The sequence below is a fragment of the Bombina bombina genome, chromosome 5, assembly GCF_027579735.1.
Source record: "Bombina bombina isolate aBomBom1 chromosome 5, aBomBom1.pri, whole genome shotgun sequence".
Classification (NCBI taxonomy): domain Eukaryota; kingdom Metazoa; phylum Chordata; class Amphibia; order Anura; family Bombinatoridae; genus Bombina; species Bombina bombina.
This window is the reverse complement of record NC_069503.1, coordinates 255,985,250-256,003,723: the sequence shown is the minus strand read 5'-3', so window position 1 is coordinate 256,003,723 and position 18,474 is coordinate 255,985,250. Positions and strand designations below refer to the sequence as shown.

At 42.2% G+C, this 18,474-nt stretch overlaps 1 protein-coding gene across 1 annotated transcript in view; it reads right to left on the bottom strand.

Moving 5' to 3' along the window:
• Positions 1-18,474, bottom strand: part of DNAJC1 (DnaJ heat shock protein family (Hsp40) member C1) — an 823,579-nt gene that overhangs the window by 439,922 nt on the left and 365,183 nt on the right. Inside the window, exons 7-8 of the mRNA XM_053713958.1 lie at positions 15,089-15,179; positions 7,724-7,890 (exon numbers count right to left, since the gene is read on the bottom strand). Of these exons, the coding sequence (XP_053569933.1) occupies positions 7,724-7,890; positions 15,089-15,179 (258 nt within the window). The remainder of the gene's footprint in view (positions 1-7,723; positions 7,891-15,088; positions 15,180-18,474) is intronic.

Genomic DNA, 18,474 nt, shown 5'->3' with positions numbered 1-18,474 from the left:
CGGTGAGTCCACGGATCATCTCTAATTACTATTGGGAATCAATACACAAGCTAGAGGACACAGATGATAAAGGAGGGACAAGACAGAGAACCTAAATGGAAGGCACCACTGCTTGAAGAACCTTTCTCCCAAAAGAAGCCTCAGCCGAGGAAAAAGTATCAAATGTATAGAATTTTGAAAAAGTTTGTAGAGAGGACCAAGTTGCAGCCTTGCAAATCTGTTCAACAGAAGCTTAATTTTTTAATGCCCAGGAAGAGGAAACAGCCCTCGTAAAATGAGCCGTGACTTTCTCAGGAGGCTGCTGTCCAGCAGTTTCATAGGCCAAGCGAATAATACTCTTCAGCCACAAAGAAAGAGAAGTAGCCATAGCTTTCTGACCCTTACGTTTCCCAGAGAAAACTACAAACAGAGCAGAAGACTGGCGAAAATCCTTAGTCGCCTGTAGATAGAATTTCAACACACGCACCACGCCTAGAGTGTGCATCAGACGTTCCTTATGAGAAGAAGGGTTAGGACACAAAGAAGAAACAACAATCTCCTGATTAATGTTACTATCCGAAACCACTTTAGGGAGAAACCCTAACTTAGTACGCAAAACTACCTTATCCAAATGAAAATTAAGGTAAGGAGATTCAAACTGCAACGCCGAGAGCTCTGAGACTCTACGAGCAGACGAAATAGTAACAAGAAACAAAACTTTCCAAGATAACAATTTAATATCTAAGGAATGCATAGGCTCACACGGAGCCTGCTAAAGAACCTTAAGAACCAGGTTAAGACTCCAGGGAGTAACAGGCTTGAACACAGGCCTGATTCTGACCAAGGCCTGACAAAACGATTGCACGTCTGGTACATCCGCCAGACGTTTATGTAACAAAATAGACAAGGCAGATTTTTGACCTTTTAAGGAACTGGTTGATAAACCCTTCTCCAAACCTTCTTGGAGAAAGGCCAGAATTCTAAGAATCCGAACTCTACTCCAAGAATAGCCTCTGGATTCACACCAATACAGATATTTACGCCATATCTTGGAGTAAATCTTCCTGGTAACAGGCTTACGAGCCTGAATCATGGTCTCAATGACCGACTCAGAAAATCCCCGCTTAGATAAGATTAAGCATTCAATCTCCAAGCAGTTAGCTTCAGAGAAACGAGATTTGGATGAAGGAAGGGCCCCTGAAGAAGGTCTTTCCTCAGAGGGAGTCTCCAAGGAGGGGAGGATAACATCCCCACTAGATCTGTATACCATATCCTGCGAGGCCATGCCGGTGCAATGAGGATCAACGACGCCCTCTCCTGCTTGAGAGCGAACGGAGGGAATTTATATGCTAGCCTAAAATTCCAAGGGACCGCCAGAGCATACCGCGTGAGGATCCCTTTACCTCGACCCGTACCTCGGGATCTTGTCATTCTGACGAGATGCCATGAGTTCTAGATGCGGCTGTCCCCATTTGAGAACCAAGTTGGAAAACACTTCCGGATAGAGTTCCCACTCCCCCGGATGAAAAGCCTGTCTGCTCAGAAAAACTGCTTCCTAACTGTCCACTCCTTTAATGTGGATCGCAGATAAGACAGCAGTTGTGGGTCTCAGCCCACTGAATAATCTTGGCTACCACTGTCATGGCCAAGGAACTCCTTTCCTCCTCCCTGATGGTCGATGTAAGTCACTGAGGTTATGTTGTCCGACTGGAAACTGATAAACTGGGCTGAAGCTAGCCGAGGCCAGGCCAGAAGAGCATTGAAGATTGCCCTCAGCTCTAGAATGTTTATGTAGAGAGAGAAGACTCCTCCCGAGTCCATGTCCCCTGAGCCTTTAGTGAGCCCCAGACTGCTCCCCATCCCAGCAGGCTGGCGTCCGTTGTCAAAATCACCCAGGCGGGTCTGCGGAAGCAGGTTCCCTGAGAGAGATGCTCCAGAGACAACCACCATGGAAGAGAATCTCTTGTCGCCTGATCCAGATGTAACCGCAGAGACAGATCCGCATAATCCCTATTCCATTGCCTGAGCATGCATAACTGCAGAGGTCTGAGATGGAAACAGGCAAACGGAATGATGTCCATGGCAGCTACCATCAGACCGATCACCTTCATACATTGAGCCACTGACGGCTGAGGAGAGGACTGAAGGGCTAGACAAAAGTCGAAGATCTTTGATTTCCTAACCTCTGTCAGAAAAAAATTAATTGACAGGGAATCTATTATGGTTCCCAAGAACAGTACCCTTGTAGCTGGAATTAAGGAACTCTTTCCCAAATTCACCTTCCATCTGTGGGAACTCAGAAAGGATAACAACATCTCCGTGTGGAAGTTCGCTTGTTAAAAGGATGGCGCCTGAACCAGAATGTAGTCCAGATAAGGCGCCACAGCAATGCCCCGCAACCGGAGCACTGCCAAAAGGGATCCCAGGACCCTTGAAAAAAATCTGGGAGCTGTGGCAAGGCCGTATGGAAGCGCCATAAACTGGAAGCGTTTGTCTAGAATGTGAATCTCAGAAACTGTGATGATCCCTTCGAATGGGAACATGCAGGTACGCATCCTTTAAATCCAGTTGTCATGAATTGACCCTCTTGAACCAAGGGAAGAATGGAACGAATAGTTTCCATCTTGAAGGACGGTACTCTGAGGAACTTGTTTAGACTTTTGAGATCTAAAACTGGTCTGAAAGTTCCCTCTTTTTTGGGAACCACAAACAGATTGGAGTAACATCCCAGACCTTGTTCCTGCATTGGAACAGGAACTATCACTCCCAGGTCAGAAAGGTCCTGAACACAGTGTAAAAACGCCTCTCTTTATCTGGTCTACAGATAATCTTGAGAGCAGAAACCTGCCCCTGGGAGGAAAGGTTTTGAACTCTAATTTGTATTCCTGGGACACAATGTCCACCGCCCAGGGATCCTGAACATCCCGAACCCAAGCCTGAGCGAAGAAGGAAATTCTGCCCCCCACAAGATCTGGTCCCGGATTGGGGGCAGACCCTTCATGCTAACTTTGAGTCATTAGCAGGCTTCTTAGATTGCTTTCCCTTGTTCCAAGGCTGGTTGGACCTCCAGGAAGGCTTGGACTGTTCCTGCTTGGTAGAGGGAGAGGAAGGCTTACCCTTGAATTTTCGAAAGCAACGAAAATTACTCTGACGACCCTTCTGCTTATTCCTCTTATCCTGAGGGAGGAAATAACCCTTTCCTCCCGTAATGTCGGAAATAATTTCAGTTACGCTACTTGCGCAACTAAATACCTGTACCCCTTAGCAGCCTCGCTGTTTAGTTGCGCAAATAGCGTATTGAGTTGCGCATGCACAGTTTTACTTCCAGGCAGAGTTACAAGCACGGGAGCGTGCTGTGAGTAAAATCCATGGGGCGCATGGTGAGGCTCCTATTGGCTGAAACAGATGCCAATCAAATACAACATTCAGAAAATCTCTGAAGGGCTGCATTGAATCAGGTAACGGAGCCTGAAAAAAACGTTGATTTTTAGAAGTTTAATTGAGTTTTGAAAAAAATAAGCACATCAATATGCTAGTAATGACAAGAGCTTTCAGAATATGTAAAGTTATGGAGGCAAATTTACCATCACTTTAAGTAAAAGCAGAGAGTGGAGGTCACGTGACCGGACCTAAGAAAGAAACTGCGCCACTAAAAGGAGCTCATTTCTGTCTCTCAATAATGTACAAAAACAGAATTTATGCTTACCTGATAAATTATTTTCTCCAACGGTGTGTCCGGTCCACGGCGTCATCCTTACTTGTGGGATATCTCTTCCCCAACAGGAAATGGCAAAGAGTCCAAGCAAAGCTGGCCATATAGTCCCTCCTAGGCTCCGCCCACCCCAGTCATTCGACCGACGGACAGGAGGAAATATATATAGGAGAAACCATATGGTACCGTGGTGACTGTAGTTAGAGAAAATAATTCATCAGACATGATTAAAAAACCAGGGCGGGCCGTGGACCGGACACACCGTTGGAGAAAGTAATTTATCAGGTAAGCATAAATTCTGTTTTCTCCAACATTGGTGTGTCCGGTCCACGGCGTCATCCTTACTTGTGGGAACCAATACCAAAGCTTTAGGACACAGATGAAGGGAGGGAGCAAATCAGGTTAAATAAACGGAAGGCACCACAGCTTGCAAAACTTTTCTCCCAAAAATAGCCTCCGAAGAAGCAAAAGTATCAAATTTGTAAAATTTGGCAAAAGTGTGCAGTGAAGACCAAGTCGCTGCCTTACATATCTGGTCAACAGAAGCCTCGTTCTTGAAGGCCCATGTGGAAGCCACAGCCCTAGTGGAGTGAGCTGTGATTCTTTCAGGAGGCTGCCGTCCGGCAGTCTCATAAGCCAATCGGATGATGCTTTTAAGCCAAAAGGAAAGAGAGGTAGAAGTCGCTTTTTGACCTCTCCTTTTACCAGAATAAACAACAAACAAGGAAGATGTTTGTCTGAAATCTTTTGTAGCCTCTAAATAGAATTTTAGAGCACGGACTACGTCCAAATTGTGTAACAAACGTTCCTTCTTTGAAACTGGATTCGGACATAAAGAAGGTACAACTATCTCCTGGTTAATATTTTTGTTAGAAACAACCTTAGGAAGAAAACCAGGCTTAGTACGCAAAACCACCTTATCTGCATGGAACACCAGATAGGGCGGAGAACACTGCAGAGCAGATAACTCTGAAACTCTTCTAGCAGAAGAAATTGCAACCAAAAACAAAACTTTCCAAGATAGTAACTTAATATCTATGGAATGTAAAGGTTCAAACGGAACCCCTTGAAGAACTGAAAGAACTAGATTTAGACTCCAGGGAGGAGTCAAAGGTCTGTAAACAGGCTTGATCCTAACCAGAGCCTGAACAAATGCTTGAACATCTGGCACAGCTGCCAGTCTTTTGTGTAGTAAGACAGATAAAGCAGAGATCTGTCCCTTTAGAGAACTTGCAGATAATCCTTTCTCCAAACCTTCTTGTAGAAAGGAGAGAATCTTAGGAATTTTTATCTTATTCCATGGGAATCCTTTGGATCCACACCAACAGATATATCTTTTCCATATTTTATGGTAAATCTTTCTAGTTACCGGTTTTCTGGCCTGAACCAGAGTATCTATCACAGAATCTGAAAACCCACGCTTCGATAGTATCAAGCGTTCAATCTCCAAGCCGTCAGCTGGAGGGAGACCAGATTTGGATGTTCGAATGGACCCTGAACAAGAAGGTCCTGTCTCAAAGGTAGCTTCCATGGTGGAACCGATGACATATTCACCAGGTCTGCATACCAAGTCCTGTGTGGCCACGCAGGAGCTATCAAGATCACCGAGGCCCTCTCCTGATTGATCCTGACTACTAGCCTGGGAATGAGAGGAAACGGTGGAAATACATAAGCTAGGTTGAAGGTCCAAGGTGCTACTAGTGCATCTACTAGAGTCGCCTTGGGATCCCTGGATCTGGACCCATAGCAAGGAACCTTGAAGTTCTGACGAGACGCCATCAGATCCATGTCTGGAATGCCCCATAATTGAGTTATTTGGGCAAAGATCTCCGGATGGAGTTCCCACTCCCCCGGATGGAATGTCTGACGACTCAGAAAATCCGCCTCCCAGTTTTCCACACCTGGGATGTGGATCGCAGACAGGTGGCAGGAGTGATCCTCCGCCCATTTAATTATTTTGGTCACTTCTTTCATCGCCAGGGAACTCCTTGTTCCCCCCTGATGATTGATATACGCAACGGTCGTCATGTTGTCTGATTGGAACCTTATGAATCTGGCCTTTGCTAGTTGAGGCCAAGCCCTGAGAGCATTGAATATCGCTCTCAGTTCCAGAATGTTTATCGGGAGAAGAGACTCTTCCCGAGACCATAGACCCTGAGCTTTCAGGGATTCCCAGACCGCGCCCCAGCCCACTAGACTGGCGTTGGTCGTGACAATGACCCACTCTGGTCTGCGGAAGCTCATTCCCTGGGACAGATGGTCCAGGGTCAGCCACCAACGGAGTGAATCTCTGGTCTTCTGATCTAATTGAATCATTGGAGACAAGTCTGTATAGTCCCCATTCCACTGTTTGAGCATGCACAGTTGTAATGGTCTTAGATGAATTCGTGCAAAAGGAACTATGTCCATTGCTGCAACCATCAACCCTACTACTTCCATGCACTGCGCTATGGAAGGACGAGGAACAGAATGAAGAACTTGACAAGTGCTTAGAAGTTTTGACTTTCTGACCTCTGTCAGAAAAATCCTCATTTCTAAGGAATCTATTATTGTTCCCAAGAAGGGAACTCTTGTCGACGGAGACAGAGAACTTTTTTCTATGTTCACCTTCCATCCGTGTGATCTGAGAAAGGCCAGAACGATGTCTGTATGAGCCTTTGCTTTTGACAGGGACGACGCTTGTATTAGAATGTCGTCCAAGTAAGGTACTACTGCAATGCCCCTCGGTCTTAGAACCGCTAGAAGGGACCCTAGTACCTTTGTGAAAATCCTTGGAGCAGTGGCTAACCCGAATGGGAGGGCCACAAACTGGTAATGCTTGTCCAGAAAAGCGAACCTTAAAAAAAACTCTTAACCATCTCCGTGGAGATGTTGCCTGTGCAACGGCAAAGAGAATGACTGGGGTGGGCGGAGCCTAGGAGGGACTATATGGCCAGCTTTGCTGGGACTCTTTGCCATTTCCTGTTGGGGAAGAGATATCCCACAAGTAAGGATGACGCCGTGGACCGGACACACCAATGTTGGAGAAATTAACCAGTATTCAACGGAACCCTTTTCTTATATCCATAAGCTTAACAGATTACATAGGAAGCCAAATAAAGGTCCTAGACCCTCCTTGTGACCCTTAACAGATACCCTTCAGCCAGTCTCTGTAGTTTCACACACTACAGTGCCTGCCAAACTGCCCCACTGATAACCCCTTAATGGGATATACATGCCCCAGATGATGATTCACCAGAGGAATTAACCTCCAAAGTGCTGTTCTTCAGTATCTAGAAGGCAAATGCACTTACCTGTGGATCCAGCAGCAGGGCAGGAACAGCCTCTTTAGGTGTGATAGACACTCCACCCTCTATCAGGGACCTGAAGAAAAAGAAAGAACAGAGTAACCAACCCTGGCTTTCTATGAAGGGGAAGCAATAATGTTAGAAATAAAGCAAAGACAACCTCGCTGCTTTCTAACTGCTAATAGCCACCATTAGTCTTACTAAAGAGATTGACATGGACACAGCATAGCCTCTAATCCTTGCTTGCAGGGAAAGAGAATGACTAGGGATTATGGGTAAGGGAAGTTACACTTAACAGCTTTGCTGGGGTGCTCTTTGACTCCTCCTGCTGGCCAGGAGTTGAATATCCCACTAGTAATTGGAATGACGCTGTGGACTCTCCATACCATAGGAAAGAAAAGACAACAATTTAACACCTACTCTGAATTTCAAATAAGCAGTAGATTTTTTTCTGACAAAGAAAGTTGATTTTTTTTCTCCCATTTTACGACCCCCTGTATCATGTGACAGACATAAGCCAATAACAGACTTGTATACGTATACCCTGTGAGCTTGTGCACATGCTTAGTAGGATCTTTTTCTCCCAGAAAGTGTGAACGAAAAAATACTGTGCAAAATTGGAAGGTGTCTTAAAACTACATGTGCTATCTGAAGCATAAAGATTATTTTGACTTAAGTGTCCCTTTAAATTCCTACAAATTTATAGTGTATAAAGATTAAACACTACAGTTACTTTACCAAATACCTGCTTTTTTTGTATTTTGCTCCGATTTTCCAACCAGTCGTCCACTTGATCCTCAATTTCCTCAATACTGACTCCTTGATCATATTGTGGTAAATTAATATTAGCCTCAACTACTGAATAAACTGGAAATTCAGATTTTGCTTTCTTTACTTTCGGTTTCTTCTCCTCTGAAAAATATGTGCATACAAATGAAAAACATGCCCAGGTTTATACATACTAAGCAAGTAAAACGCATTGTAAACATTATAATTAGCAGCATTTTGAACAAACCTAAAAGAAAACAGCCTGCACCTTTCCTTACAGCCATTTCCTTGTTTAGTAAACTTTAAAAGTTGTATTTAAAAAAAGAAAGAAAATGTGCCTGCTGACAACCCCAAAACATGAAAACTGTTGAATCAGCCATGTTTGTGGCTCTAACAACCCCTGCTGCAGCCAACAATTGGTTGATTTCTTGCATTTGTTTACAAATATAGGAAATGCCATGCTACTACTTTTTGTTATGTTTTGTTATTTTTTAGGTTAAGGAAACGTCTGTACTCAAGAAGTAATAGGTGGTAGTTAAAATAATAAAATTATAATTAATAATGTTGTAAAGAAAAAAACTGAATTTATGCTTACCTGATATATTTCTTTCTTTTGCGATGTGCCGAGTCCATGGATTCATCCTAACTTGTGGGATATTGTCCTTCCTGACAGGAAGAAGCAAAGAAAGCACCACAGCAGAGCTGTCTATATAGCTCCCCCCTTAACTCCACCCCCAGTCATTCGACCGAAGGCCAAGGAAGAAAAGGAGAAACTATAAGGTGCAGAGGTGACTGAAGCTTACATAAAAAAATACTATCTGTCTTGAATAGACAGGGCGGGCCGTGGACTCGGTACATCGCAAAAGAAAGAAATTTATCAGGTAAGCATAAATTCTGTTTTCTTTTGCAAGATGTACCGAATCCACGGATTCATCCTAACTTTTTGGATACCAATACCAAAGCTTTAGGACACGGATGAAGGGAGAGACAAGACAGGAACCTAAACGGAAGGCACCACTGCTTGCAAAAACTTTCTCCCAAAAATAGCCTCCGAAGAAGCAAAAGTATCAAATTTGTAAAATTTGGAAAAGGTATGAAGGGAAGACCAAGTCGCAGCCTTACAAATCTGTTCAACAGAAGCATCATTTTTAAAAGCCCATGTGGAAGCCACCGCTCTAGTGGAGTGAGCTGTAATTCTTTCAGGAGGCTGCTGTCCAGCAGTCTCATAAGCCAAACGGATGATGCTTTTTAGCCAAAAGGAAAGAGGTAGCCGTAGCCTTTTGACCTCTACGCTTTCCAGCATAGACAACAAACAAAGAAGATGATTGGCGAAAATCTTTGGTTGCCTGCAAATAAAACTTCAAGGCACGAACCACGTCCAGGTTGTGCAACAGACGGTCCTTCTTAGAAGAAGGATTAGGACACAGAGAAGGAACAACAATTTCCTGATTGATATTCCTGTTAGAAACAACCTTAGGGAGGAACCCAGGTTTGGTACGCAAAACCACCTTATCAGCATGGAATACAAGATAAGGCGAGTCACATTGTAATGCAGATAGTTCAGAAACTCTTCGAGCTGAATAGATAGCAACTAGAAATAGAACTTTCCAAGATAGAAGCTTAATATCTATGGAATGCATGGGTTCAAACGGAACCCCCTGAAGAACTTTAAGAACTAAATTGAGACTCCATGGCGGAGCAACAGGTTTAAACACAGGCTTCATTCTAACTAAAGCCTGCAAAAAGCCAGAACGTCTGGGACATCTGCCAGACGCTTGTGCAACAGAATAGACAAAGCAGATATCTGTCCCTTTAAGGAACTAGCGGACAATCCTTTCTCCAATCCTTCTTGTAGAAAAGACAAAATCCTAGGAATCCTGATCTTACTCCATGAGTAGCCTTTGGATTCACACCAAAAAAGATATTTACGCCATATCTTATGATAGATCTTCCTGGTGACAGGCTTTCAAGCCTGAATCAAAGTATCTATGACCGACTCAGAGAAACCCCACTTTGATAAAATCAAGCTTTCAATCTCCAAGCAGTCAGTTGCAGAGAAATTAGATTTGGATGCTTGAATGGACCTTGAATAAAAAGGTCCTGTCTCAGTGGCAGAGTCCATGGTGGCAGAGATGACATGTCCACCAGGTCTGCATACCAAGTCCTGCATGGCCATGCAGTCGCTATCAAAATCACAGAAGCTCTCTCCTGTTTGATTCTGGCAATCAGACGCGGAAGAAGAGGGAATGGTGGAAACACATAAGCCAGGTTGAACGACCAGGGTACTGCTAGAGAATCTATCAGTACTGCCTGAGGATCCCTTGACCTGGATCCGTAACGAGGAAGTTTGGCGTTCTGACGAGACACCATCAGATCCAATTCTGGTGTACCCCATAGCTGAACGAGTTGAGCAAACACCTCCGGATGGAGCTCCCACTCCCCCGGATGAAAAGTCTGATGACTTAGAAAATCTGCCTCCCAGTTCTCCACCCCTGGGATATAGATCGCTGATAGATGGCAAGAGTGAGTCTCTGCCCATCGGATTATCCTGGAAACTTCTATCATCGCCAAGGAACTCCTTGTTCCCCCTGATGATTGATATAAGGAACAGTCGTGATGTTGTTCGACTGAAACCTGATGAATCCGGCCGAAGCCAGCTGAGGCCACGCCTGAAGAGCATTGAATATCGTTCTTAATTCCAGTATATTTATCGGTAGGAGGGCCTCCTCCTGTGTCCACAAACCCTGTGCTTTCAGGGAATTCCAGACTGCACCCCAGCCCAGTAGGCTGGTGTCCGTCATCACAATAACCCAGGCTGGCCTGCGGAAACACATTCCCCTGGACAGGTGATCCTGTGACTACCACCAAAGAAGAGAGTCTCTGGTCTCTTGATCCAGATTTATCTGAGGAGATAAATCTGCATAATCCCCATTCCACTGTTTGAGCATGCATAGTTGCAGTGGTCTGAGATGCAAGCGAGCAAACGGAACTAAGTCCATTGCCGCTATCATAAGTCCGATTACCTCCATACACTGAGCCACTGACGGCCGAGGAATAGAATGAAGAGCTCGGCAGGTGGTTAAATTCTTTGATTTCCTGACCTCCGTCAGAAATATTTTCATGTTCACCGAATCTATCAGAGTTCCCAGGAATGGAACTCTTGCGAAAGGAATAAGAGAACTCTTTTTCACGTTGACCTTCCACCCATGAGATCTTAGAAAGGCCAACACTAAGTCCGTGTGAGACTTGGCAAGTTGGAAAGTCGACGCTTGAATTAAGATGTCGTCTAGATAAGGCGCCACTGCTATGCCCCACGGCCTTAGGACCGCCAGAAGGGACCCTAGCACCTTTGTGAAGATTCTTGGCGCCGTGGCCAACCCGAAGGGAAGAGCCACAAACTGGTAATGCCTGTCCAGAAAGGCAACCCTGAGGAACTGGTGATGATCTTTGTGGATAGGAATGTGTAGATACGCATCCTTTAGATCCACGGTAGTCATATATTGACCCTCCTGGATCATTGGTAAAATAGTCAGAATGGTCTCCATCTTGAAGGATGGAACTCTTAGGAATTGGTTTAGGATCTTGAGATCTAGAATTGGTCTGAAGGTTCCCTCTTTCTTGGGAACCACAGATTGGAGTAGAAACCTTGCCCCTGTTCTGTTTTCGGAACTGGGCAGATCACTCCCATGGTAAAAAGGGCTTCTACACAGCGTAAGAACGCCTCTCTTTTTGTCTGGTTTACATACAATTGAGAAAGATGGAACCTCCCCCTTGGAGGAGAATCTTTGAAATCTAGGAGATACACCTGGGTTACAATTTCTACGGCCCAGGAGTCCTGAACGTCTCTTGCCCAGGCCTAAGCAAAGAGAGAAAGTCTGCCCCCTACTTGATCCGGTCCCGGATCGGGGGCTACCCCTTCATGCTGTCTTAGTGGCAGCCGAAGGCTTTTTGGCCTGTTTACCCTTGTTCCAAGCCTGGTTAGGTCTCCAGGTTGGCTTGGATTGAGCAAAGTTCCCCTCTTGCTTTGCAGCAGGGGAAGAGGAAGCGGGACCACCCTTGAAGTTTCGAAAGGTACGAAAATGATTTTGTTTGGTCCTTGTCTTATTTGACTTATCTTGAGGGAGGGCATGATCCTTCCCTCCAGTGATGTCTGAAATGATCTCTTTCAGTGCAGGCCCGAATAGGGTCTTACCTTTGAAAGGGATGGTCAAAAGCTTAGATTTTGATGACACATCAGCTGACCAGGACTTAAGCCATAACGCTCTTCGCACTAAAATGGCAAAACCTGAATTCTTTGCCGCTAACTTAGCACGATGAAAAGCGGCGTCTGTAATAAAAGAATTAGCCAACTTAAGGGCCTTTATTCTGTCCAAAATATAATCTAGTGGGGTCTTCATCTGAAGAGCCTCTTCTAGAGCCTCAAACCAAAAAGCATCTGCAGTGGTTACAGGAACAATGCACGCTATAGGTTGAAGAAGAAAACCTTGATGAACAAAAATTTTCTTTAGGAGACCCTCTAACTTTTTATCCATACGATCAATGAAAGCACAACTGTCTTCAATAGGTATAGTTGTACGCTTAGCCAGAGTAGAAATAGCTCCCTCCACCTTAGGGACCGTCTGCCATGAGTCCTTTATGGTGTCAGAAATGGGGAACATTTTCTTAAAAACAGGAGGGGGAGCGAACGGAATACCTGGTCTATCCCACTCCTTAGTAACAATGTCCGAAATCCTCTTAGGGACCGGAAAAACATCAGTGTAAACAGGAACCTCTAAATATTTGTCCATTTTACACAATTTCTATGGAACGACAAAAGGGTCACAATCATCCAGAGTAGCTAAAACCTCCCTGAGCAATAAACGGAGGTGCTCTAGCAGATATGACAGCATTTAAATTTAAGCTAGAGTCTAGCTTAAATTTAAATAAATTTAAATGCCGTCATATCTGAATCTGTCTGAGGGAACATCTTTCCTGAATCAGAAATCTCTCCCTCAGACAGCAAATCCCTCATCCCTACCTCAGAACATTGTGAGGGAATATCGGATACGGCTACTAAAGCGTCAGAAGGCTCAGCATTAGTTCTTAACCCAGAGCTACTGCGCTTCCCTTGCAACCCTGGCAGTTTAGATAAAACCTCTGTGAGGGTAGTATTCATAACTGAAGCCATATCTTGCAAGGTGAAAGAATTAGACGCACTAGAAGTACTTGGCGTCGCTTGTGCGGGCGTAACTGGTTGTGACACTTGGGGAGAACAATATGGCGAAACCTGATTTACTTCTGTCTGAGAATCATTTAATATTTATTTGTGTACAAGAGGAACAGGAGCAAACAAAGTCACAACGTTTCGGGGCTGTGCCCCTTAATCATGTGATAACATCACTCATTACACACCTGTGTTTTATAGGTAATTCCTGGGAATTTTAACCCTTACATTCTTAAAGCTTCACAAAATTTGTATATAGCGCCATCTTGTGTCACAGTCAGTGTGAATGAAAAATTTAAAAACAACAGATAAGAGGCCACAATGAACTATTATATAATTATTATCAAAATTAATGATAAATTTTGCAACAATCTAGCAATTTGCTACTACAGTGGATCAACTTAGATAAATAAATGTAACATTGTTCATTGTTACATTTATTTATCTAAGTTGATCCACTGTAGTAGCAAATTGCTAGATTGTTGCAAAATGTATCATTAATTTTGATAATAATTATATAATAGTTCATTATCTCTTATCTGTTGTTTTTAAATTTTTCATTCACACTGACTGTGACACAAGATGGCCCTATATACAAATTTTGTGAAGCTTTAAAAATGTAAGGGTTAAAATTCCCAGGAATTACCTATAAAACACAGGTGTGTAATGAGTGATGTTATCACATGATTAAGGGGCACCCCCCCGAAACGTTGTGACTTTGTTTACTCCTGTTCCTCTTGTACACAAATAAATAAGGAATTTTGCAAGGAGACCACCTTGTTTGTGAGAATCATTTAATGCCAAATTCTTATAAGTCAAAATATGCTGTTTGCAATTTATAGACATATCAGTACAATTGGGACACAATCTTAGAGGGGGTTCCACAATGGCTTCTAAACAAATTGAACAATGAGTTTCCTCAGTGTCAGACATGTTTAACAGGCTAGTAATGAAGCAAGCAAGCAAGCTTGGAAAACACTTTATTTAATGAAAAAAACACAATTTGCAAAAACGGTACTGTACCTTTAAGAGGAAAAAAAGGCATACACAAACTGCAAAACAGGTTAAAATTGCTTCAAAAATTCCAAAATTTTAACAGTACACCCACTAAGCTTTAGAAGGATTGCACCGCAAGTAACAAAGCAATAGACCCCCAAATGAAAAAAACGATTGATAAGTGTCTAAAACCGGTTAAAAACCCCTAAAGCACCTTGCCACAGCTCTTCTGTGGCCCTACCTGGCCTTAGGAAGCGATAATATGGGGTTTAAAGCTTCAATTAGTCCCTCAGAAGACTCTCAGGACCTCAGGAGAAGTTGCTTGCTGCTTGTAAATGTAGGCCCCGCCCACCTCACTCGATGTTGCTGGGGCCTACACAAAACTAACAAACCCTGCCTGAAAGCCATGTGGGTTATAAACAACCCCAAATAACCCTCTAGCAAATGTCCCATAAAACAGAAAATGTTACTCCCAGACACAAAAACGTTTGTCCCAAATTCACATAACAAACTGAGTGCCCACAAAAAATTAACCCTTTATGCAAGCTAGTAAAAACCTCTGATACCACTAGAATTACTGCTTACCCTTCCCCTAATCGGGACACTGTCAGCCTTTCTGAGTTAACACAGTCTCTGCAGAAAATATGACTGAACATACCTCACACTGAAGTTTTCCTGTACTCCTCAGCTTCTGTGGGAACAGCAGTGGACCTTAGTTACAAATGCTAGGCAGAAATCTTCATCTATGTCCTGCCTGAGAGTAAATAGTACAACACCGGTACATTTAAAAAAAAAAAAAAAACTTGATTGAAGATAAAATAAAACTAACAGTTTAACACCACTTCTCTTTACCCTTCCTGCTTAGAGCCAGCAAAGAGAATGACTGGGGGGTGGAGTTAAGGGGGGAGCTATATAAGACAGCTCTGCTGTGGTGCTCTCTTTGCTACTTCCTGTCAGGAAGGACAATATCCCACAAGTTAGGATAAATCCGTGGACTCGGTACATCTTGCAAAAGAAAAGGGAGGCACTTAGAATGTTGCTGAGAACCAAGTAATCAATGCATGTAGAGTATATAAATGTACACAGAATGTATAAAATAAATGTAATTGTGTACATTTAAAACAAACAGACGAAGATACTTACTTAGAAGAGTTTCTAGTTCGGCTTGAGCTTCAGCTTCTTCTTTTTCTTGAATTTTCTTCTCATTGTACTCTGCATAAAACTGTTTGGCATCCTGTAAAATATAATAATAAACATAAAAACAAAGCACTTACAGTATCTCACAAAAGTGAGTACACCCCTTACATTTTTGTAAATATTTTATTATATCTTTTCATGTGACAACACTGAAGAAATGACACTTTGGTACAATGTAAAGTAGTGAGTCTACAGCCTGTATAACAGTGTAAATATATACTCTTGGTAACATAGTAGATGAGGTTGAAAAAAGGACAGAAGGCAATTGAGTTGAATATATATAAATCTTAATTTGCTTACAATAAAAGCTCCAGTTGATCTTAAATTAATCCCATTAAAAAAGGTGACTGTTTACACAAACAATCATATCCCTGAATTCTGTTTTTAGCCAGAAATCTATTTAACCATTTTTAAATTTATCTAAGGTATTGACATCTACTACCTCCTTAAATTCCACAATTTGATTGCTCTTATAATGAAAAAAAAAAAAACGTTTGCGTTGACAGATTACATTTCCTTTCCTCCAGTCTTAAATTATGACCTCTTGTCACAAACAATTTTCTTGGAATAAACAGAGTTTTTGCCATCTCTGTATATGGGCCTTGAATATATTTATATAAAGTAATCATGTCACGTCTCAAGCGCCTTTTTTTCTAGAGAAAACAGACCCAGTTTGGTTAACCTTTCCTCATAGCTTAAATTCTCCATTCCCTCATTAGTTTTGTGGCCCTTCTCTAAACTGTTTCTAAATCTGCAATGTATTTTTTTGAGATTGAACCATATAAATGCACTCCATACTAAAGGTGAGGTCTTACCAGGGATTTATATAGTGACAAAATTATGCTTTCCACCCTTCCATCAATGCCTCTTAATACATGCTAGCATCTTATTAGCCTTAAAAGATGATGCACTGCATTGTGCACCCATCTTTAGCTTGTTATCTATACATTTTCCCAAATCCCTTTCCTCCTCTGTTTTGCAAAGGCTAGTCTCATATAAATAATAGGTTGCCTGCTTATTTTTACTTCCAAAATGTAGAACTTTGCACAGTATTAAATCTCATTTTCCATTTACCTGACCATTCTTCAAATTTTTGTAGATCCCCTTGTAAAGCAATGTCATACTGAAATGATCTTACACAACTTTGTATCAAATGCAAAAAAACATAATTTATGTAAGAACTTACCTGATAAATTCATTTCTTTCATATTGACAAGAATCCATGAGCTAGTGACGTATGGGATATACAATCCTACCAGGAGGGGCAAAGTTTCCCAAACCTCTAAATGCCTATAAATACACCCCTCACCACATCCACAATTCAGTTTAACAAATAGCCAAGAAGTGGGGCGATAAAGAAAGGAGTAAAAAGCATCAACAAAGAAATTTGGAAATAATTGTGCTTTATACAAAAAAATAATAAACACCTTAAAAAAGGGGGTGGGCCTCATGGACTCTTGCCAATATGAAAGAAATGAATTTATCAGGTAAGTTCTTACATAAATTATGTTTTCTTTTATGTAATTGGCAAGAGTACATGAATGAGCTAGTGACGTATATGATAGCAATACCCAAGATGTGGAACTCCATGCAAGAGTCACTAGAGAGGGAGGGACAAAATAAAAACAGCCATTTCGCTGAAAAAAAATTAATCCACAACCCAAATATAAATTTATTCTCAAAAATAAAAGGAAAAACTTAAATCATAAGCAGAAGAATCAAACTGAAACAGGTGCCTGAAGAACTTTCCTACCAAAAACTGCTTCCGAAGAAGCAAATACATCAAAATGGTAGAATTTAGTAAATGTATACAAAGAAGACCAAGTTGCTGCTTTGCAAATCTGATCAACTGAAGCTCCATTCTTAAAAGCCCAAGAAGTGGAAACTGATCTAATAGAATGAGCTATAATTCTCTGAGGCGGGGATTTACCCGACTCTAAATAAGCTTGATGAATCAAAAGCTTTAACCACGATGCCAAAGAAACGGCAGAAGCCTTCTGACCTTTCCTGTAACCAGAAAAGATAACAAATAGACTAGACTTCTTCCTGAAATCTTTAGTAGCTTTAACATAATATTTCAGGGCTCTCACCACATCCAAAGAATGTAAAGATCTTTAGAAATTATTCTTAGGATTAAGACACCAAGAAGGGACAACAATTTCTCTATTAATGTTGTTAGAATTCCCAACCTTAGGTAAGAACTTAAATGAAGTCCGCAAAACTGCCTTATCCTGATGAAAAATCAGAAAAGGAGATTCAGAAGAGAGAGCAGATAATTCAGAAACTCTTCTAGCAGAAGAGATGGCCAAAACGAACAACACTTTCCAAGAAAGTAGTTTAATGTCCAAAGAATGCATAGGCTCAAACGGAGGAGCCTGTAAAGCCTTCAAAACCAAATTAAGACTCCAAGGAGGAGAGATTGATTTAATGACAGGCTTGATACGAACCAAAGCCTGTACAAAACAGTGAATATCAGGAAGTTTAGCAATTTTTCTGTGGAATAAAACGGAAAGAGCAGAGATGTGTCCTTTCAAGGAACTTGCAGACAAACCTTTATCCAAACCATCCTGAAGAAACTGTAAAATTCTAGGAATTATAAAAGAATGCCAAGAGAATTTATGAGAAGAACACCATGAAATGTAAGTCTTCCAAACTCGAAAATAAATCTTTCTAGAAACAGATTTACGAGCCTGCAACATAGTATTAATCACAGAGTCAGAGAAACCTCTATGACTAAGCACTAAGCGTTCAATTTCCATACCTTCAAATTTAATGATCTGAGATCCTGATGGGCAAACGGACCTTGAGATAGAAGATCTGGCCTCAATGGAATTGGCCAAGGTTGGCAACTGGACATCCGAACAAGATCTGCATACCAAAACCTGTGAGACCATGCTGGAGCCACCAGCAGCACAAACGATTGCTCCATAATGATTTTGGAGATCACTTTTGGAAGAAGAACTAGAGGTGGGAAAATATAAGCAGGTGGATAACACCACGGAAGTGTCAATGCATCCACTGCTTCCGCCTTAGGATCCCTGGACCTGGACAGGTACCTGGGAATTTTTTTGTTTAGATGAGATGCCATCAGATCTATTTCTGGAAGACCCCACATCTGAACAATTTTAGAAAACACATCTTAGTGGAGAGACCATTCTCCCAGATGTAAAGTCTGACGACTGAGATAATCCTCTTCCCAATTGTCTATACCTGGGATATGAACCCCAGAAATTAGTCAGGAGGTGGATTCCGCCCAAACAAGTATCTAAGATACTTCTTTCATAGCTTGAGGACTGTGAGTCCCACCCTGATGATTGACATATGCCACAGTT